The sequence below is a fragment of the Xyrauchen texanus genome, chromosome 1, assembly GCF_025860055.1.
Source record: "Xyrauchen texanus isolate HMW12.3.18 chromosome 1, RBS_HiC_50CHRs, whole genome shotgun sequence".
Taxonomy (NCBI): Eukaryota; Metazoa; Chordata; class Actinopteri; order Cypriniformes; family Catostomidae; genus Xyrauchen; species Xyrauchen texanus.
In genome coordinates this window covers 16,365,048-16,389,675 of record NC_068276.1, presented here as the reverse complement: position 1 = coordinate 16,389,675, position 24,628 = coordinate 16,365,048, and the positions used below count along the sequence as shown (strand labels likewise).

General features: G+C 37.6%; 1 protein-coding gene across 3 annotated transcripts in view; it reads left to right on the top strand.

The window, feature by feature from the left end:
• The window catches only part of LOC127638974 (E3 ubiquitin-protein ligase DTX4-like), a 32,020-nt gene that overhangs the window by 2,392 nt on the left and 5,000 nt on the right, over nucleotides 1-24,628 (top strand). For all 3 annotated transcript variants that reach the window (XM_052120949.1, XM_052120800.1, XM_052120876.1), the window contains exons 3-7: nucleotides 4,072-5,053; nucleotides 21,586-21,647; nucleotides 21,836-21,997; nucleotides 23,153-23,214; nucleotides 24,296-24,616. In XM_052120949.1, coding sequence (XP_051976909.1) covers nucleotides 4,072-5,053; nucleotides 21,586-21,647; nucleotides 21,836-21,997; nucleotides 23,153-23,214; nucleotides 24,296-24,616 — 1,589 coding nt within the window. The remainder of the gene's footprint in view (nucleotides 1-4,071; nucleotides 5,054-21,585; nucleotides 21,648-21,835; nucleotides 21,998-23,152; nucleotides 23,215-24,295; nucleotides 24,617-24,628) is intronic.

Sequence of the window (24,628 nt, the reverse complement as noted above, 5' to 3'; positions counted from 1 at the left end):
GAATTTCTGACACTGCCAGAACTTTATCGGATGCTAAGATTCATTGCAAAGGCAATATATCGGCCGTTTGTTAACATGTCACAATAAGCGATAAAAGACTAGAGATTTTGCCCAGTACAAAATTTGTCTATCGGTGTGGTCACACATACCTCCTCATGGCGAAATTCTGAAAAATTTTAAGTTCCTCCTTGTGTCAGTTCCAAAATATACGACAGCCTTGTTGATGGATAGTGCACATACACTCACCGAGCACTTTATTAGGAACACTATGGTCCTAATAAAGTACCCGACGTGGTCTGCTGTTGTTGTGACCCATCCGCTTCAAGGTTGGACTTGGTGGGAATTCTGAGATGCTATTCGGCTCACTGCAATTGTACAGAGGGGTTATCTGAGTTACTGTAGATTTTCCATCCACAGAACTGCCCTTCACTGGATGTTTTTGTTTTTGGCACCATTCTGAGTAAATTCTAGAGAATATTGTGTGTGAAAATCCCAGAAGATCAGCAGTTATAGAAATACTCAAACCAGCCATGTCTGACAACTACAGTCATGCTACAGTCGAAATAACTAACATCACATTTTTGATGTGAACATTAACTGAAGCTCCTGACCCGTATCTACATGATTGTATGCATTGCACTGCTGCCACACGATTGGCTAATTAGATAATCACATGAATATTTAAGTGTACAGGAGTTCCAAATAAATTGCATGGTGAGTGTATTTTTGAGTGACTATTGTGCAAAATAAAGGTTCAACAATTTTGTGGATGTCTCATGGCATTAAACGTAACAACATTATATCGGCCTTCTGCCACCCTAATTTCTAGATATCAACAGGATTCATTGAAAACCCCTTTTGGTTGATGACTGCTCTATTTTTATGGTATAAGCATGACCATTTGCAGATGCTTTGAAAGCTCACTGTAATGGAATAGCTGGGACTTAAACCCAAATTTCAAATGACTTGCTTGTATTTATTTCAACACAAGCCATCTCACTTACATCATATTTAAGCTTCATGTTTGTAGTGTACTATCAAGTAATGTGGACTTTGGATTTCAAGTGGGCCTGCCATTAACCCTTAATGATTGAGAAATGGTTTTATTAACACACATGAGGGCTTTGCTGGCGAGAAGGAAGGAATAAATTGAAACGGGTGACGTGAAGCCAAAACAAAGGGTTGGATTGTTGGCTGTCAGAATTTTGGGAGACTCCATCACCCACGCTGACAAAAGCCATTGTGCAAAGCTGACTACACTTCATGGGAAGATGGAGGAACGGAAAGAATAGGGTCGGTGATGGGTAGCGACCCATCACTCCCAAAACACGAGGGAGGACGTGGAAATGGAGAAATTAATGATAGCAGAGTGAGGTCATTAAAGGGGGTGAATGTATAACCCTTGTGTTGCAGTTTATGGACTGTCAAATTCATGAGACTTATAATACTTTAGTACTCATGAACTAATGCCTAGGTCTTTTATATTGTGGAATCTGGAACATGCGTAACAAGCTACTAATTGAATTGTTGTGGTTTTGTAATGGTAAAACATAACAAATCTCATTGGTGGAACATAGTTGTGGCTCAGTTATTATCATTTTTGGCACGTTTATCTTTGCCTTTTGCACTGTTAACAAGTTTTGTGACTTAGGGTCTGTGTGCTTTTGAAGCCATTAGGGATGCACCGATATGGAATTTCTGGGCTGATATGATAACTCACTGCTCCTTGTGGCCGATACCGATAACCGATATACATTTTTTTTATTTTATTTTTTTTCATTCTTCAACCTGGAACTGCTTGCAAATTAATTTAAAGTTTCTCATTTTAAAAAAGGTGTAATATAAAAGCTAGGAATTTGGACTGCTTTTTAAAGTTTGACGGATGTAACATGAACCATAAATGTGCCTATATTACAGATGTATGGTGGCTTAAATGAGAAATAAATGATAATGCATTTGCCCATTTATGTAGTTGTTTACGGTAATCCTGGTGACTCCCTCACAGATAGAGAATAATTAACTTCTAACAGCTGTAATAATTCATTAAACCAAAATGAGGTGATAAACTGCATGTAACAAATATTAAACTACAAAACACACAAAACAAACCCTAATCTCTGTATACATGGTGTATTATACACTCACCTAAAGGATTATTAGGAACACCTGTTCAATTTCTCATTAATGCAATTATCTAATCAACCAATCACATGGCAGTTGCTTCAATGCATTTAGGGGTGTGGTCCTGGTCAAGACAATCTCCTGAACTCCAAACTGAATGTCAGAATGGGAAAGAAAGGTGATTTAAGCAATTTTGAGCATGGCATGGTTGTTGGTGCCAGACGGGCCGGTCTGGGTATTTCACAATCTGCTCAGTTACTGGGATTTTCACGCACAACCATTTCTAGAATTTACAAAGAATGGTGTGAAAAGGGAAAAACATCCAGTTTGCAGCAGTCCTGTGGGCAAAAATGCCTTGTTGATGCTAGAGGTCAGAGGAGAATGGGCCGACTGATTCAAGCTGATAGAAGAGCAACTTTGCCTGAAATAACCACTCGTTACAACCAAGGTATGCAGCAAAGCATTTGTGAAGCCACAACACGCACAACCTTGAGGCGGATGGGCTACAACAGCAGAAGACCCCACCGGGTACCGTGCTGGCTTCGTGCCCTGGATGTGCATCCCACAAATCTCCATCAACTGCAAGATGCTATCCTATCAATATGGGCCAACATTTCTAAAGAATGCTTTCAGCACCTTGTTGAATCAATGCCACGTAGAATTAAGGCAGTTCTGAAGGCGAAAGGGGGTCAAACACAGTATTAGTATGGTGTTCCTAATAATCCTTTAGGTGAGTGTAAGTGCCGGCAGCCAGACTGCGAGTTCAGCGTGGTATGTGTGATGGCCTAGGCTTGTGCTTATCCACGTCTCATTCACAAACAGTTCCACTGTATAACTTATTAAATAACCCATTTTAGGTTGTGCTTGGACTTGTTTTAATCACAATGATGCATTGTAAGTTGCGATGTGCTATTTCCCACATTCTGTTTATGTTTCATAAAGTAATAAATGAAAACGATAGACCCCATGTAACATATATGTTTTTGTCGCATTTCTTTTATTGCCTAATGAAACAAACAGAATATGGGAAATACCATAATTACTTACAGCAGATGACTAAAACCAGCCGAAAACAGTGTAACAAGGTGCAGAGATGTTGAAATAATCCTCACAGAGCAACATAAACTTGCCATGTATGCGCACTCACACTGTGGCTTGAGACTTCCCGAGTTCCTGCCTAAAGGAAAGACGCCGCAGGCAGTCAGAGAATTTTAGCCACAAGTAACCATAGCAAATTATCGGCGGCAATTCCATTATCAGCACGATAATAATATTTCCATTTTCATGGGTATCGGCCAATAATATATCGGCTGCCGATATATTGTGCATCCCTAGAAGCCATTTACTGTATACGTTAGTGTACTCTTAAAACTTGGCAAAATAAAGTTTTATTTCAGCTATTCTGCCACAAAACCTATTATTGACGAGTCATCTTGTATGCACCGACATACACTTTGTCCAATTAAATGCTCTCTAGCATGAGAGTTAAAAATACTATCTGCTTTGAAAAGCATGAAGCAAATCATGGAAATCTGTTTATCACACCTAAGTTTCTGCCGGAGAACACTGCTAATGTGGCCATGTAAACACAAGCGATGTTCTTATAGGTTTTTGAAGATAAACCAGGAAGAATCCTGGAGTATGACATAAGAGGGAAACCCCACTTTTGCAGCATGTAAACGCGAATGGCGCATCCATTTCTTAAGCTGCTTTCTAACAACAAATGGCTTACTCATGTCCATGTAAACAAGCTTAGTGTTCAGTTCAGTTGCACTGAAACACATAATATATTTCCTTTCTGAACATCAGGTGTTTGCAAAGGTTCTGACTTTGTTTTTTGTTTTGTTTGGTTTGTGACAAAATCAAAGTGCTTTTTGATATTTAAAAACTTCAAACTGTACAATGTCTGTCTATTTTGCTAGGCTAACATGTCTCTATTCTTCTGTGCAGGTACACTTAGGCCCGTGCGGCGAAGTTTTTATGATCCACGGTCTGCACCGGGTCAAGGTTGGGTGTGGGAATGGGAGAATGACTCTGGCTCATGGACTCCATATGACACAGAGGTTAGCATTGCCATTCAGGCAGCTCGTGACCGGCAGCAGCCCTGGCTGGACTTAACACCATTGGGCTTCTGTTACCTCATAGACCTGCAAAGTATGACACAGATCAATGGACAGACGCAACGGCGCAGACGAATCCAGAGGCGCTCGGACCTGGCCTACCCGCTTGTCTCTGGCCCTCTGCCTAAGCCCCATGCGTGGTCTTCGGCTGGAAGTGGTGGACTCCTGGGGGTGGGAGTGTCTGGGGTGAGTGGAGGGAATGGCAGTGCCTATCCTAGTGGAGCTCTCCCGGCTTCTGCTATTACGTCATTGGGTCAACCGTGTTCCTGCCAACAGTGTATGCTAGTCTTGGGTGTCAAGACCCCTAGTATGGCACAAACTCTTGGGCGGAAGCCACCGCTGGCACCCAAACCACCGAGCCCCAAAGCAGTATCAAGGGGACACTCATATTCTCTTACCCTCCCTCATCCTCCTTCCCTTTCCAGAGTACTTTCCCCACACAGGAACTCTACCTCGGGTGCCATTGGAGGCTTCGGACAATCCCTGTCTCTCCTGGGCTCAGCCACTGCCGCCCTGTCAATATCCTCCAACCGTCCTCCTCCACCTGCTGTACCGCCACCCCCACCTCCTTCTACCACACCCCACACTACTATTTCCCCACCCAACCTTAATGCACCAACACCCTCCAACGTCCTTATATCTACAGCAACCACCTGCGCTCCCACACCCTCTGCTCGTGTTCTGGGGCCCGTCTCAACAGCATCAGCAGCTTGTGCCGCCCCAGTGCCACCTCGCAGCAGTCTGGCTGGCCTAAGCCGCCCCGCCCTGCAGAGAATCGCCATGGCACAGTCTCGGGCACTTATTGCATCAGGGTAAGTTGCCACAACTGCATCCATATGTGGTTATAAAGGAAAAGATACTTCTGAAGTTCATGGTTGTGTCTAGATGGTAACCGTTGTGGTGCAGAAAGTCTTGTAAGATTCAAATGGCACCTTCATTCAGTATGTTAATTTGGAGTAACCCTAACATTTATAGCAGTCAAATGTCACGAGTTTAGCAGAATGAGGTTTACCATCCATATATCACTATATGTCACTAACATGATCTTGAGTTTCTTGATGGATGAGAACCAAGTTTCAACAAGCTTCAACATTATTGATGTTAAAACTGTGAATGGTTGCTTAGACCAAATGTTGTGAGCCCCTTGCAACTCTCTGTGAAGTGGGTGTGAGATTTTGCAATGTTTTCAGCTTGTGTTTAACCGCTGCTCTGTCAAATGTAAACCCTTTAATATTTAAAATAGTCTCACTCTGGGTTGTGTATGCAAAGAAAGTTAGCTCAGATTTATTGCTCTTTTAGAATGGATTCTACCACAAGGAACAGAGTAAACGTGAAGTTACATAAACATGAAAATTGTTCGCTTTTTTTGTGGATTAAAAGGGTTAGGTTATTAGTTTATCTCTTCGAAACCACTCTGCACTGTGATAGGAAACAGTATGGGTTTCACTTCTGTAATACAGGTTATTTAAAAAAAAGGGCAAGTATCAAGTATACCTGAAATATAAAAATTTTTTTAGAGACTCTTATTTAGTACTCCCACCAAATCTAGGAATGGAAATAGTAAGGAATTTAACGATTCTTGTTCAGATTCCAGTTCCACTTAATGATCATGGTTCCTGAACGATTCCATTAACAATCCTTTTAGCACTTTTGAGGAAACACTGATTCCCAATAATGGTCATGATTTGAACTTTAATTGGATATAGTGTTGTCATGGTACCAAAATGTCAGTTGTATGTACTGATACCAGTGAAAATTCACAGTTCTCTATACCAATTTCGATACCACAGCAAAAATATGCTAATATGATTGTGTGCTATTGAACACCAGTTTAGTTATTTTTAATTATTTAATAATAATTATTATTTGTTTAATTTAATTTCATCATCAAAATGTTGTCTAATCAATAAATTCTTAAAACAATTAACAAGTGAAAATAGAAATGTCATTGCATTTTTTTTGCCAAACATTTATTCAACAGATGTCTTGCTTGTGATACTTTGATTAATTATTATTATTATTACATAGAATATAAAATTTTACTATAAAGTTGTAATATTTTTTTATTCAATTTCTTCAATTTCAGGCATCTATCTTTTATTTTGAATCGTGCTTTTATTATGACGTGTTTTTTGCAGTAAGCCTAACTTTTCTGGATAAACAGTTCATGACACGGGGCAGTGTGATCATTGAAGACTTTTATGTCTCGTCTGAAATCTCATCTGTTTACACTGGCCTTTGAGTCTGGCAAATGAAATGTAGGACACAGTTTTGCAGTGTTTGTATTTTAGATTACTGGTGTTTGTGTATGTGGTCAGTTTGAAATGTTGTTATGTTTAAAATTTTTATACTGTGAAGCACTTTGGTTAACTCTGTTGTTTTAAATGCGATATAAATAAAGCTGTGCTGAGATTAAAGCGCAGATGCTGTGATTTTAATTATATAAATATATATATTACATAATTCACAATGGATAAATGCTCTGCTTTGTCATCTCATACAACGAAAATGATTCTCAATGTTTGTGGAGTTCTAGTGGATGAACGGACAAATTTATTTAAAGTACAATTTCATCCACAGTAAGATTGCATCCTTTAGCTGTTTAATAAATCACACTAGGGCAGGTCACGATTTTAATTAGATTAATTGTCCATTTCAGTGTTTAAGGAGTAACAGCATGCATTAAAAATGTGAGCATTTTAAAGCAGTTGTGTGTCAGTCATACTGCGCGCTGGTACTGGATTGAGTCGGTGTTTGTTAATACCGGTACTGCAGAAACACTGGTATCGTTACATCGTTTTTATTGTAGTATCGACTTGGTACCGATGGACCGGTACTTTTGACAACACTAATTGGATACATGGAAACTTGATTTACTTCAAAATGTGGATACACTGAAAACCATAATATGTTCATTGTACTCATTTGATTGAGTAAACTCGTTCCCTCAATTCCATTGAGTAATGGTGTCTCCCAAAACTTGAGTATTTAAGTTCAATTAAATTAGTAGAGTGAACTTAACTATTTAAGTTGAGTTAACTACGTGCAAGTAGACTTAACTCAGATTTTAATTTAAATATTGTTGTTTCTACTGTTGTACATTTTAATTGAATTGATTACATTTTAGATCAAACAACAGCACAGCCCAAATAAAGATGATAACTGATTCTAGGTCAGTTATTAAATAATTATTTAGAGAAATGCATATATGCAATTCAGCTGCACAAAGAGAACTGAGATTGTGTGACCAGGGTCAAACTTGACCAAAGAGACACAGATCACCCTAACGATTTGTAACAAAGCATAAATAATACAACAAAAGAGCTAAAACATCTATGAATTCTTAATAACAATGATTTCAATTCCCCAATCTGGTCCCTCCAATGGAATGGACCAAGGAAAAATAATTCAAGTAGCAAGGGATTGTGGGTATTCCCCATAGCCTCAATTTTGTATTCAGTAATTTCAGTTATTAACACTTCAAATCTTAAGTCTATGTATTTTTATTAATAATAAGTTCAATGAACTTTAATATTTGAGTAATGAGTCCAAAACTTGACATTTCAAGTAATACTTAATTAAGACAACTTGAACAGCTTTAATCTCATTTGAATATATATATACAGGTCCTTCTCAAAAAATTAGCATATTGTGATAAAGTTCATTATTTTCCATAATGTAATGATAAAAATTAAACTTTCATATATTTTAGATTCATTGCACACCAACTGAAATATTTCAGGTCTTTTATTGTTTTAATACTGATGATTTTGGCATACAGCTCATGAAAACCCAAAATTCCTATCTCAAAAAATTTGCATATTTCATCCGACCAATAAAATAAGTGTTTTTAATACAAAAAAGTCAACCTTCAAATAATTATGTTCAGTTATGCACTCAATACTTGGTCGGGAATCCTTTTGCAGAAATGACTGCTTCAATGCGGCGTGGCATGGAGGCAATCAGCCTGTGGCACTGCTGAGGTGTTATGGAGGCCCAGGATGCTTCGATAGCGGCCTTAAGCTCATCCAGAGTGTTGGGTCTTGCGTCTCTCAACTTTCTCTTCACAATATCCCACAGATTCTCTATGGGGTTCAGGTCAGGAGAGTTGGCAGGCCAATTGAGCACAGTAATACCATGGTCAGTAAACCATTTACCAGTGGTTTTGGCACTGTGAGCAGGTGCCAGGTCATGCTGAAAAATGAAATCTTCATCTCCATAAAGCTTTTCAGCAGATGGAAGCATGAAGTGCTCCAAAATCTCCTGATAGCTAGCTGCATTGACCCTGCCCTTGATAAAACACAGTGAACCAACACCAGCAGCTGACATGGCACCCCAGACCATCACTGACTGTGGGTACTTGACACTGGACTTCAGGCATTTTGGCATTTCCTTCTCCCCAGTCTTCCTCCAGACTCTGGCACCTTGATTTCCGAATGACATGCAAAATTTGCTTTCAGCCGAAAAAAGTACTTTGTACCACTGAGCAACAGTCCAGTGCTGCTTCTCTGTAGCCCAGGTCAGGCGCTTCTGCCGCTGTTTCTGGTTCAAAAGTGGCTTGACCTGGGGAATGCGGCACCTGTAGCCCATTTCCTGCACACGCCTGTGCACGGTGGCTCTGGATGTTTCTACTCCAGACTCAGTCCACTGCTTCCACAGGTCCCCCAAGGTCTGGAATCGGTCCTTCTCCACAATCTTCCTCAGGGTCCGGTCACCTCTTCTCGTTGTGCAGCGTTTTTTGCCACACTTTTTCCTTCCCACAGACTTCCCACTGAGGTGCCTTGATACAGCACTCTGGGAACAGCCTATTTGTTCAGAAATTTCTTTCTGTGTCTTACCCTCTTGCTTGAGGGTGTCAATGATGGCCTTCTGGACAGCAGTCAGGTCGGCAGTCTTACCCATGATTGCGGTTTTGAGTAATGAAACAGGCTGGGAGTTTTTAAAAGCCTCAGGAATCTTTTGCAGGTGTTTAGAGTTAATTAGTTGATTCAGATGATTAGGTTAATAGCTCGTTTAGAGACCCTTTTCATGATATGCTAATTTTTTGAGATAGGAATTTTGGGTTTTCATGAGCTGTATGCCAAAATCATCAGTATTAAAACAATAAAAGACCTGAAATATTTCAGTTGGTGTGCAATGAATCTAAAATATATGAAAGTTTAATTTTTATCATTACATTATGGAAAATAATGAACTTTATCACAATATGCTAATTTTTTGAGAAGGACCTGTATATACACTGTATGTACTTTAAAATATGAATTTTTTCACACCGGGGGACCATATCTAATGCAAAGGGGTGATTAAATGTTGAAAATGGGGAAAAAAGAATTGGGGACCAGTCACATCACCTAATATAGCCTACACTTTCCACTGGATATTCATTCTAATTCTGCCCTAAGATCCTGATGATTCAAAAAGGTTCATAGACATGTTATGAGTAAAGTACCCATGTACTAGCGATTGCATTTTGTATTTATTGAATTAGAAATTGCAAAACACAAACAGTTGTCTTGTAAATAACAAACCCATCACTTTTAAAAAAGTGTGTCTTGCCTGTGGGTTCATTGTGAGAAGGCGAGACTATAGTTATGAAGCAAAGGAAATGAAAGGAAGTGTTCTAGACTCTAGATGGGAGTCCACCATCAGTGTCAACAGGTCAGTCTTGTTCATTAAAGCCCCCGCCTTCTTTCAGTCTTGTTCTGCCTGTTCTACTTTCCCATGCTCCTTTCATTCCTGGGGGCCCCTTTAGCCCCATTGTGTGTTTTTGAGAGCTTGTGAGTGTGTGTGTGTGTGTGTGTGTGTGTGTGTGCTTAGAGCGTATCCAAGGCAACCTTTGTTGGCAGTCAGCAGCTTGGGTTTTGTATTTGCAACACAAAGCAGTTAAATGGGGGATGTCAGTAGAAAGTGGGAGGAGGCTGATAAGACTTGGTAGTCTGTGTGAAGTAGGTTTGGGAATAGTTGCTTGACTGAGCAAGTGTTTGTTTTGAGGCTGTGTGTTTGCGTGTGACAATCCGATGCTGTCCCTTAGACACAAACTCTGTCTCAGACACTGTGGAGTAGCACAGCTTTAAGTTTAGGTGAAGTGGCAAACAACAGGGATAGAGCCATGAAAACTGAAATGAGCCAGCAGATATATTCAGACGTGCTCTTGCTTACTTATAAATCACAATAAGTTTGAGGTTTAGGAGGGTTCTCACATGTCCTGGAAAACCTGGAATTTTGCTATGCAGTTTTCCAGTCATGGAAAATTTGAAAAATGCCTAAACATACAGGAAAATTATTATTTGTCCTTGAAAATATTTAAGTATAATAAAACTGTTTGACTGTTGCTAAAAGGGTTTTATTACATGTAAAAAACAATGGTAAAGATCACGACTCGGAATAGGAGTAAAATACACAAAATCGTTTTGTCACTCCCGGCGGCTCCACATCGTGAAAAACGTCATGTCATGAACAAATCCCAGTCACAAACTTTATATCTCTGCTTTGCTGCAACAAAATATTTTAAGTACTGAAATTGTACAAAATCCATTTTTTTTTTCATTCCAACATTGTTGTAATGTTAACCAAAAATTTTTTTTTAATTATAAACTTAAGACCACGATGATCTTCGGACCACGTTTTAAATTTTGTATTTCATTTGTAAAAAAATTACAAATTCACACCCATTGGAAGCATGTTGATTCGGCCTTTACACATCGGGATGTGAATTCATTCTTAATAATTCAATGATCGGAATCCTCTTATACCGCTGTTACCACGTGCAGTATGTGGAAAACACGGATGGAATCGCAGAATCTTGTCATAAAAATGACATTAGCTATAAAACCCAGAATGTCATGGAATATTACATATTTGGATGAATATGAATGTTTGCACAATCAAATAAAAATTGTGAAATGTTAATACGCTCAAACACTGAAAATGCCTCATCACAATCATCACACGTGCTCTTATATGTATGTGTAAGCAGAGCACTTTGAAGTGTGCAGCACATGCACACCAGTGGCGTAGCCAGAAACAGGGGCGTCGGACTGGGGGGGGTAAAGGGTACCGAGTACCCAGGGCCCGAGGCAGGGGGGGGCCCCTTAGAAGTCAGTTTTCTATACATACATATTTGGTACGGGGGCCCAGCAAGATGGTTTGTACCCAGGGCCCAAAATTTGGTGCTACGCCCCTAGCCAGAAACAAGGCTTTGGGTGTGCTAAGGGAAAACTTGGAGTGCAAGAAGTGAAGCATTCATTTCTTTTCACCTCTAATTTTTTTTTTTTACATTATAATGACTTTTGTTACATTATAATGACTTAACTAAACATATGAATGGCAATTTTATAAATGGAGTAGGTAATCCTGTTAACGTATCTAAATATTAGGCTTTATATTTAGTCATAAAATTCAATAAATTTTTTCTAACTGTTCAGAAATAGTTTCCTAAATAATTTTAGGGAGTGCAGGGAGGTTTGGTACATGTGTGACTGGAAATATAAATAATCAAATAATAATGCTAATGTTGCATTAATTAGTCAGCTAACATGAAAAGGATATTCATGAAAAGGGCGATAACATCATGTCTGACTTGATGCAAACTATGAAACAGACGGTAGACTGTTGAATATGCTTAATGTATTTTAATATAATCTCAGAGGAACTATATTTAATCAATAATTGAAATACAATGTATAAAGTATAAACAACTTAATGGCGGAAGCCTATAACACATGTTATGAACAATCATGACGAGTAAAGGCGTGTTCCTATACAATTTTATTGTATTCTCCAAATATTACATAAAATACATAATATATCATAATTGGGGAAGCAAATAACAACAGTTAGCTAGCAATGTTTTGCTCATACGGGGGGCACGCAATTAAGAATAATGACTCAGAAAATTGAACTCTGTAGCATAAACGTTCTTAATTTAAAGTGCATGCATTTTGTCCTGATTCACATGCTCTGTATCTGTTGTGAGAGCATGCGTGTAATCTGAGAAGGCCTCTGTTGCACATTGGGTATAAGTATAGTCATTACAATCGATTATTATATTCCAGGGCTTGACCTTAAGCACGGTCATGTGCTTGTCCTTCGGATAAGTAAATTTGTCATTCAGTTTACTTGTCCGGAGACAAAAACATGAAAGAAAAAAAGAAAAGGCTCCATCGTCAACATTTACACCTAATAGGGATTAAGAACACAGTGCATAAAGGCGGTAAATCATTACTCAACCTCAAGCATGTATGAATTTCTCTCTTCTGAGGAACACAAAATTATATTTTTGGCAGAATGTTAGTCACTATTCACTGTCACTGCTTATTTCCCCAATAAAATAAAAGTGAATTGAGACTGAAACTAGCATTCTCCCTTACATCTCCTTTTGAGTTCCACAGAAGATAGAAAGTCAGACAGGTTTGGAACATCATAGTAAATGTGAGTAATGATGACAGTGTTTTTGGTAACACTTTACAATAAGGTTCCATTCATTAACATTAGATAATGCATTAACTATCATGAACTATAAATGAACAATATTTTACAGCATTTATCAATCTTAGTGTTACCACATTTTCATTTCTAAATCGTCTGTTTGAGTTAAATTCTCACTAGCTGCAGTAAAAACGGCTGTTTAATATTGATGGAATGCATTATGTTGTATATTCAAAACAGATATGCATATTAAAGATAGATAATATGTTTTCATTGTGTGTAATTTATTAATGTTATAGCGTTAATATTATTATAATGTATATTGTTAAATACTTGTTAAAATTGACTGATTCACATGGCAGAGAAAATACCTCGGATACACCCATTAGATGGAGCTCTAAAAAGACGAGAGATGTAACGGGTGCATAAGTCTGTTTTAAGCATTTCTCCTCACTTTACAGATGGTATTATTACACAAAGCATTTTTGGAATTTCTGCCTTTCTTGCTGTATTATGAGGGAGCGCCACAATGTGACGATACATAATTAGATCTCTCCAACTTTGCGTGCTTGCGATGAAGACAGCTTTGTTGATTATAAACAGGAGCAATAGTTTTATCGCATCGCTCACTTATAGAGATGTGGCACAACACCATTTACATGTCCAATTAACAGGTTTATACTAGGGCTGTCGATTTAACGTGTTAATTCAGTGCGATTAATTTAACAAAAAATAACGCATTAAAAGAAATAACACAATTAATCGCATGCCCCCGGACCATAATAAGGAAGATTCCTGAGAAATACCAGCTTGTAGTACCACCTGTTTACTCCAGAGGGCAGTAAGTGAAATTTCAGCTGTGTGGCAATGCGCAATTTATACAGTGAAGAAAACACTTCAGTAGGCAGAACAACAAAAACATGCGTTACGTTCTTGCGTTCAAAAAACTTGGAGCACAAATCCGATCAAAGAGATTTCAAGATGTGTTTAAAGATTGAGTATTAAACTATATTTAACTCGACACAGTGACCTAAACATTTTATGTTTATGACGCAACACACCCAAGACGCGACACAAGCATGTCTGACTCAGGTGTAAATAGACGGGTTCTTAAACAAGCCCTCATATTAAATCTCAGACTGATTGACAAATTCACTTGTGAAATGGATTACTGTGAACTGTGTGCCAATGATTGACTTATGATCAATAATATGGTAGTAAACAATACATTGTATTCTAAAGCCGCTTTTTGTATCGTCTTATCAATGATTAACTCTTCTGCCACAATAATGTAATGCATTTTAATTATCTGAATATATTTTATATATATATATATATATATATATATATATATATATATATATATATATATATATATATATATATATATATATATATATATATATAATTTTTAACATTTAAAGATAACTATGTATAATTATATATTGATATAAATATGTATAATCTTTATATATTGAATTATTGTTATATGAGGGGCTTTCTCAGCAAATATTTGTATGTGCGATTAATCGCGATTAATTAATCGGGATACCATGTAATTAATTCGATACATTTTTTTAATCGATTGACAGCCCTAGTTTATACCCGTTTATAGATGTAAAATCTAAAGTTCAGTAAATACGCACTTCCCCACTGCTCGCACTCACAAGCTTCTGCACGCTTGTGAAGGCAAGAGCGAGAGAGGGCGACGCAATAGAGGGAGTTCCCTGCATTTTTAAAGTGAAACATGCAGAAATTATAAAAATTGTGCTCAATCTCGCGCTATTGAGTTAACATTCATTACTGAGATATTAATAAAAAATTCCACTTGTCCCGGACAAGTGTTAATGTTGAGCCCTGTATTCCGTAATTGATGCATAGAAGATTCAGCATTATATCAATGGATTTTTACACCACTACTTACTATTATTAATCATCATAATTGTATTTCATTTGGGTTACGCCACTGATACAGACTATTTATTTAATGAAATCACATTATGGAGATTGATATTCACACTGGACCATGTTGCAAACTGTTTGGAGGTGAGAAACTACTGTCAAAATAAAAGCTCGATTTAAATGGATGCATGTGTTTTTGTTTAAATATTACACTTGTTGGTTACAATAAAATTGTGCCTTGAAGAGAGTGGGAACCCTATTAAGCTTTTTGCAAATGCACATACCCAAAGAAATATCTAGAATGCTCTCAGAAAATTCTGAATCCTCAGCATCGGCTAACAGTTCTGTAGATGTGTATTGAGTGAAATAAAAAAATAAATAAAAAAAAAACCTAGAATTCATTTTCTAAAGAAAATGTAAATAGTGCTTATCTGTGGTATTATTTTGGAGTACCATGGTACTTGAATATTCTAAGATTCAATTTAATAAACCATTTAATATACTACAATGGCATTTATCAAAGTACCATGTAAAAGTGCCATCAGATACCAGCGCTGTACCTTGTTGAGTCCATCATTGTTATTTTTGTGAGGCTTGTGGAGCTCTTGTCAATAATCTTGTTAATAATTAAGACAGTCTCTGACTATAACAGAAAAAAAGAGCACGAGCAGTGCTTGCCTGTGCAAAAGTCACCACCACAATTCTAGGTAATTTTTTATGTGGTTGCTAACATAATCCAAGTGATTTTTGTTTCTAGGGTGTTTTCAGTGTCCAGAGTCCAAAGAGCCCACCCCCAGTCTCTAGATATGGCTCAAGTCCTTCTGTTTTGCTTGTTGTATTGTTAAGGAGTTGAAAAGCATTGAGTTACTTTGATAAGCTATAGGCTAGCTCTTCCTCTTCTCATCAAACCACATGTATTAAGACTTTATTCATGCCTGTAGCACCAACAGTGTTGGACGAGTAATGCACCAAAGTTTCATTCTTAGGTTAAGTGTTTTGTTCAAATGGCTAACTCGAAGTGTGAGCGATAGTAGCCTTAGCATGCACCACTAATTAAATATCATCACATACCGTATTGTAGTATGTACCATTATATCTGTAGTTTTCATGTGCTTATAGACTAGCAGGGCTATATTTAGGCTACTTTTCACTTGTGTTGATGTTCCAATAGGCCACAAGCGTTGATCTATTTTAAACCAATAGAGGGCATTAGAGAAATCTTTTCATCATAGTCTTGGAAATGTCTGGTAATATGTTGGTGCAATTCTACATCTACAAATCCAGAAAACAAAGCAGACAAGTTAAATTACTTTCTATTATTTTCTCTAAATCTACATTATATTAAGTGTAATATTTCTATATTTTATTTGAATCTTTGCTTATCTGGACTTCAATTCTCAACTGTCAGTATTAAAAATGGCTATTCATTCAAAATTCAATGATTGAATATTATTTAAAAGATTCATTGCGAAAACATTTTTGTTGTTCAGCTTCTTCTATCAGCCTTGGATTGGTCTCGTACAGCATTCACAAACTCTGTCCTCAATCATTAATTTGTCTGACTGTTGTTCAAGTGTTTCACTGAGGGTGAAAATGATTAGTTGTTGGTGGTAATTGTAGGGTTGCATATTCTAATTTTAATTCCACTACAGTTTCATTTCTACCACTAGTGGAATATTTATACCCCCTCAGCAGTTCTTCACTTCCTCTTTCAGTCATGTTGTTTGGATCCCAGGTGGCTCCTCTGACTGGACAGTAATTAAGTCTGGCATCACAGATTAGATCTTCCTCTCTCTCTCTGGACTATGTTGTACAGTAGGGTAGCACTATATAAAGGCGGCTAATATATCATTCCACTTGCTCCAAAAGTGGAATTACCGCCAATAATTTGCTATGGTTGAATTGCTTGCGGCTCAGAATCTCTGACTTGCCTGTGGCCTCTCTCTTTCGGGGAGGGACTCGGGTAGTTACCAGTTTGTGAGTGAAACTAATGTGCTTGTATTTTACGAGTTGGGACTTTTCTAACTACTCATGTATAACTATTCCATCTATATGATGTTTTTACTTATTCGCATTATGATCACATTTCACAAGTAATACATTGGAACTGTCTTAGATGTGCACTTTAATAAGCATCTGTGAATGTGAAACACATACTGTACACAACATTCACAAACCACCACTGACATATAAGTTATATTGAGTTTATTGTGTTTTGTTGTTTAATGTTCGTTACATGCTTTTAATTATGGTCTCATTTTGGTTTAATGGATTAATCTGTTAGAAGTTAATTATTCTCTCTCTGTGAGCAAATCTTCAGGATTACCGTAAATACTTGTATAAATGGGCACCTAAAAATGTATGCATGCGTATTATTTAATTCTCTTTACAATCAGCATACATCTGTAACATAGGTACATTTCTGGTTCATGTTAGGCTACATCTGGCAAACTTTAAATATCAGCAGTTAAGTGTTTCCAAACTTTTAAATGACAACGATTTATCAAATGAGTAGCTATTAATGGTTATCAGTATCGGTATCAGCCACAAGGAACTGTGAATTATAGGTAATTGGTATTGGCTGAGACACTCCATATCGGTGCATCTCAACAATATAGAAAATACAGCATTTTCCATCATACTTACATGCTTACTTGACTTTTGGTTAATACAGATTCACTGTTACACCAGTATTATGGATTGAAAAGGGCAATAATAGGATTTGCACTAAATATGTAGAGGCTTCTTTAAAGGTGCACTCAGTAATCGTTCTCTCATTAAAACATTTTAAACACAAAGAAACGAACTGTGCTTCTGAAAAATGTATTTAAAATCATATGTAATTGAAATCTAATGCTTTTGCATGATGCTACACCGTCATTGTAACATAAAATAAAATTACTAAGTGCACCTTTAATTTGTTTCAACTCAATTGGATTGTATCATTACTTACAACAAAAACAATACTCTATTTTTTTTGGGATATGGTATAATACCATGTGTTTTTAAGACATGGTTCCAAAGTATTCTATTGAAACACATTGTTATTGAATACCTTGTAAAAAACCTTCAGACATGAATATGGTAAGATAGATTTCAATAAACCATTCAAAATAATACTATAGTATATATCAAAGATAACCATTAGAATTACCATCTGAAACCATAACTCAACCATGGTACCACCACGTTTATTTTTTGTGAGGAATGTCTAGCTCTTGTCTTGTTAACAATAACATAACTAAGTCAAAATTGGACTATAACAAAAACAAAATGGCTGGCAAGTAAGATTCACTGGCAGCGCCTTCTTCAAATGAGCCAGAAAATAAAGTCATAAGTGAATTTTACATCATTGTCATCAAGCGAGCGAACTCTTGATATTAGAGATTCCCTGCCTCCAGCTTTCTCCACCTGGTCCACATTTCTTCATTCTTGGCTTCATTGTGCTCTTCAAGTTCATCAAGAAGTGTCTACATCTGGCTATGGTTTGATTAGGTGAGTTGTGCTTATTACTGCAACCGTATGGGTTTTGTGCTAATACCGCTAGATTAGCCAGCAGCAAACGTGACTGAAGATTTGCTGATAGGCTCTTTCACCCCCACACAACACATGCATGCCAACATCCTGCTCTTCCTCCTCCACTAATTGTTCACCTTGATGGCACCACATATCATCACACTTCACTATGAATGCATTATCCAGTGTATCCAGTGGTGGCACACTGATCTGTGTTTTTGAGGTTTCACTAAATTGGATGACACTCATATGTGAACAGCTTGTATAATCCTAAACACATTCCCACTATTTTGTAAATGTGTGGCAATACATATCTGTACTTGGTCTGCAACAGAGTGACTGTTCATCAAAACGTAAACGGACAAGCTCACAAGATAATGAATAAGTTGCCAGAATGCTGGTAATAGTGGTTACTGGGATAATAAGTTACTGTGTGTTCTGGTTGTTTTTGTTAAAATCTTATCCATTAAAAGAACACAGTTTACCACATACACACTGTCAGTTTGCTTTGTGTAAATGGCATAAGATCATCTGTGTTAACACACTCAATGACAAATATGACATCATAAATAGGGATGAACCAATACAGACATTTTGCCAGATACTGATGGGCAAAGCCAACAGGCTGTTATTGTACAGACTTGGTTTAGGGCTTTTCTAGAATCCCTAAACCAGGACTAAAATTATCAATTCTAACTCCTAGAGCTTTCAAGCTACACACACCAAATTTGGCACAGACCTTCAGATTGTTCTGACTTGGTGTGCTAGATCTTTGCTAACTGATTCGACTTATGCCTCCTACACACTACACGACATTCAAAGACGTCGGATCGTGGTACCGTTCATATTACACAACTGTCTGTCTTGTTATGGAAGTCGTAGATTTTTCAAATTACATGACGAATCTCTGCAGTTGTATTCAGTCAAAACACATTTCCCATTGCACCATTTGGAATCGCAGACAGGTCCAGATATTTAGCATTCTAGATATCTCGCTGACATCGGCGACGTGTCAACGATCGCGTCTTTGATAGTTCCTACATTGCGTTCGTCGTTCATGGGAGCGAGCTCCGATTTGCCTACAATTTCAGGCTTTAACGGTTTCAGTTAAGCATATAGTCAAACCTCAGAAAAATCCCATAGACTTCGCTGCTAGGTTTCAGCAAAAAAACATGGTTTTACTAGTCTTTAAGCATACAAATTTATTTCGGACACTGCAATGGACAGGATATGATGTCACACTCGAGGGATCTAGTTCTATTATATAAACCACAAAGAAAAAAAATGCAGCTTTGAAATATGTATTCTTTACATTATGCCAGAGGTCAATGTGGGATGTGATATTCTGCGTGTCTTCTACTCATGCGACTTTGCAGGTAAGAGTTTGCCAAATGTGAACTTTTTTACGCAAAGGAAAACATTTCTTCACTTGAGCTTGCGCTTTCTGTCTACCGCATTCAGATGCGTAGGAATGACTGTGACAATTATGACATCATAATTAAGGATGCACCAACACAGACATTTTTGCAGATACCAGTAATCATGTTGACATGACAGTTTTACACACTGTAAGAATTGTAAAACCTTTGAAACTTTCAGACAATGCTGACATCTAAAACTCTATAACATGCAGTAGAAAAGATGAACCTTTTTTGGAATTGGACAAAAAAAATGCCCTGATATTATCTGCTTCCAATATAAAACCGATACCAACCAAAAAATGTCTAATATTGGCCAAAATCAACATGGCCACCACTGATATATCATGCATCTTAATCATAAAGTGTTTAATGATCACTACGTAGAATTAAATAAAAGATTCATCACTGATCACTTTCTTTCAAAGTGATACTTTGTGCTGATAAGTTTGGTGATACTCCAGTGGTCCGGTGTTTATATATTATGTTTATGTGTCAATATAGTCAATGGTTTTGCATGTACATATATGATCAAAACGTTTCAACTTGTGCAGGACACACACACACACACACACGGTATAGCTATGTGTGTGAGAGCATTCTTGCCCTAGGCCTATGTGCCGGTGTGATGGAATCTTATGGCGGTGTGTCAGAGTGTGATGTTGAGAGGTAATCCCGATTGCTGTGACGTGGATCACCTCTTTTCCTAGCTGCTTTTCAACAGATGGAAACTGGAGGATTAGCACTATAAGAGAGACGGCTGACAGAGAGAGGCAAGACAACCGTATCCAACAAGAGAACAACACAAAGACCGGAAATATCTGCAAGACAAAATTACATTGATTCCAGGCTTCTTAAGGGGGAAACGAATCATTTTGGGGATAACCAAAGGACAGAACTGTTGCTCTAATTTTTCTTTGAAGCTTGTCAGAATATTTGAAACATGACAGTATTCAAGGCCGAACAGTGAGTTTCTTTGAACATGTTTTTCTACTTGTCTTATTTTTCACAAATTCGTAAGACATTTTGTAAAAGTATTGTTCTCAAACTGTTTTTAACAGACGTCCCTGAGGTATATATGGTGTAGAATTGTTTTTGTTTGTTTGTTTGTTTTTTTTTACCAAAAACGTATGCTTTTTAAAAATATATAAAACATATAAGCCTATTGTGAAATTTACTAGAAAAGACAAACTGAAGTTTTAAAAGTAAGTTAATCTAGGCCTGCCAATCAAATCCAAAGGATACATAAGCGACCGCTTCCCTCGCATCGTCGACAATTCTTCCAGCATACCTCCATCCCTAGTTCCACGTTTATATTTAATAACGCCTACACCGATTATTTTTTAATTGTCTTTCTATTGCTTGCATTAGTCAGATATTCCGGGGGGAATCTCGGAGCTCATGACCAGTCCTATGCTCAAGCCCCTCCATAATGGACAACACTGTAAATATGTTTACCTTTAATGCGGTTCAGGACTTAATGAACCAGCAAACTCGTGAAATCGAATGTAATTTAATTTGTCTAAGATTACTTTAACAATTGAAAAAAATGTAGGCCTACATTAGTTGCCTGTTGAACACTTGTTGATTTTGGATGTTCTAAATATCACTATTGGTTAAAGGTTAGTAGATATACTGATTTTATGTTCTCTTATGCTGAGATGGGGATTCCCTTGAAATGTTTGAACAAGTACAGACAGTGGTGAGCTAAATATCCAACAAATGGGAAACAGATTGTCTGGCCATGTGAGGTTGTTTATGCGGTACACACTGCTGTTGTCTGCTGACTCAGTGCCAGTTAGAGGTATTGTTAGCAGCTGTGGGTTTGACTGAAGGAGCGACCTGGTTTCCATACTGCAACGTGACTCGGCATATCATCGGGTCAGGATGGGGAGAGTGATACGCAAGCAGGTGTAGCCATGACAACAACATGGCTATTTTAGTTTGGATCCAGATTATGATTATACATAAGACAATTAAGTTGTGTGAGTTCGTTTTGTTGCTATGATCTGGTGAATGGTTGCTTCCATCTTGGGAACATGTGTTTTATTTGATGTCTTATGGGGTTTTTTATGTTTTAGAGTCCCAACTGTCCCAGTGAAGAACTTAAATGGATCCAGCCCCGTCCACCCAGCTTTGGCAGGTTAGAAACAACTTGCAAACAAGTTATAAATAGCGACTTTGATAATTAAATGTAGGAGTGTATTCAGAATACATTTTGCAACGATCAACATTTAACTTAAAAATAGATGGAACAAAAACCTGCCCAGTGCTTTTATTACATTTAAATTTAAACATTTAAAGGTTTACATATCTCTTCTCATTGGTCAGGTATCACTGGTATTCTGATGAGTGCCGCTGGACTCCCAGTCTGCTTGACTCGCCCACCCAAACTGGTGCTCCATCCCCCACCTGTCAGCAAGAGTGACATCAAACCCGTGCCCGGCCTCGGCCACTGTTGCCGCAAGACCACAAAGAAGCAGGCCCGCAAAGGTCAGCAACACACATGCTTGTACGGTTTTATACTGAAAAATGTACTGTACATATATACACATACTGTATATACACATATACTATATATATATATATATATATATATATATATATATATATATATATATATATATACACACATAATTTATAATTTTTCAAAATTAATCGCGATTAATCTCAGATTTTAAAAGTAATATAATTTGAATCTACATATACTTATTTCCTGTCATAAGGCATTTATTTGTTCTTTGGAAAGAACAACAAAATAGAACAAATTTATACAGTATGTAACAAAATGCTTTATTAACATTTTCCAAACTCGAATGTATAAAGACAGAAATTCACTAAAATAGCTCCAATTCAAGCAACATTAAACATTTCCCAAGATCTAAGTTGGATGTTGACTAATAGAACTAGTATTCATTGAAATGCGCATTTAATATTAATCAGTCGGCAGGCTGTCTTTTCACTCTAGATCTGAAATGCATATAATTTGTGTCAGGGCATCAAGTGCTAGATTGAACTCAATATGAAAAGAGCGTCTTGTTCTGATTTTAGCGCTGGCACTTCCAGTATAAAGATAAATCATCCGAACCGTCCGGTGATCATTAGCTGACACTTCAAAAGCTCGGCGGCAATGGGTACAAAGTTGAAATTCTATTACATTTGAGCAGAGCATCAACAGAAATAATTGACATGATTATGTGGTAAAATTCTGACTTACAAAAAGAGTGAGAAGGAATTCAGTGATGTCCCACAAAGTCCCTTCAGCAATAGTTTTATTAAAGGTTTGTGGCATTGCGGAGGGCGAGTCCGGGTCGTGATTATACACACCAGACATGTCCGTAAACTATCTCTCTCTTCCGCACCACCATCCACAATTGGCCTTTATCCCTCTCTGAGGCTTAATTAGCCTGATAAGGGACCGGGTGTATATAATCACGACCTGGCCCCGCCCTCTGTCCTGCCACAAGGTTTTATCTCCAGCACATGATGATTGACATGCTGTCTCGCTGTTGTGTTTGTTGTTAATGTATGTATATATATATATATATATATATATGTATATACACATTCTCTCACAACACTGTGATGAATGCCTTATTTTTCCAAATCGACCTTCCATTTAATTCATTTTGTCTTTCATTTGAACAGGTAGAACTTCAGAGGAAGTGGTTAGAAGATATCTCCAGAAGGTCCGCAACCCACCTGAGGAGGTAAATATACATGTTTTTCTTTTCTATATTGAAATGAATGGAATTTTATTTATTTGATAAAAGTTTTTTCAGAAATGTAATGATCACCATGTTTTTGAAATACTGTGTAATGTTAAAAGTAATTGAACTTGAATACATTTAAAGCCACCTTTATTCTGTTCCATTAACACAAGAATATGTTCGATCTGAACGGCCTTTAAAGGGATAGTTCACCCAAAAATGAAAATTCTCCCATCATTTACTCACCCTTATGCCATACCAGATGTGTGACTTTCTTTCATCTGCTGAACTAAAATGAAGATTTTTAGAGGAATATCTCATCTCTGCAGGTCCATACAATGCAAGTGAATGGGTGCCAAAATTGTGAAGCTCCAAAAATCACACAAGTTAACATTTAAGTATTCCACAGACTCCAGTGGTTAAATCCATGTCTTCAGAAGTGACATGATAGGTGTGGGTGAGAAACAGATCAATATTTAAGTCCTTTTTTGGTATAAATTCTCCTCCCACTCAGTTAATCTCCACTTAAACTTTCACATTCTTCTTGAGTTCTTGGCGATTCACATTCTTCATGCATATCGCCCCCTACTGGGCAGGGAGAAGAATTTCTAGCCAAAAAGGACAGATACAGAACAGATATTGATCTGTTTCTCCCCCCACACATATCACATCACTTCTGAAGATATGGATTAAAACACTGGAGTCGTATGGATTACTTTTATATTGCCTTTATGTGCTTTTTGGAGTGTCAAAATGTTGCCACCCTTTCGCTTGCATTGTATGGACCTACAGAGAGATAAAATGTCCTTAAACAAATCTTCACTTGTGTTCAGCAGACAAATGTCATACACATCTGGGATGGCATGAGGGTGAGTAAATGCTGAAAATTGTAATTTTCAGATCGCTGTTTTCAAAGATGGTGCTACTGTGAATAAGGTCTATTATACAAATAAATCTGACCACACAATGCCTTGAATGACCAATCAGAATCAATTACAATAATAATGTATTTTTCATTCTTTTTCCCCCACCAGAGTTAAAAGAGCTCACCATAGATAATTTCTTTCCTCTCCTTTCTTAGGATTGTACTATCTGTATGGAGTCTCTCTGTGGCCCCTCTGGCTATAAAGGCCCGGGTGTCGGTGGCATTTCTCGGGCAGAGTCGGTTGGTCGTTTGTCTCAGTGTGGACACCAGTACCACCTGCAGTGCCTGGTGGCCATGTACAACAACGGGAACAAAGATGGCAGCCTCCAGTGCCCCACTTGCAAGACCATCTACGGTGTTAAAACAGGAAACCAGCCACCTGGCAAGATGGAGTACCACGTCATTCCTCACTCGCTTCCTGGACACCCTGACTGCAAATCCATCCGGATTATCTACAACATCCCCCCTGGCATTCAGGTAAGTCTTATC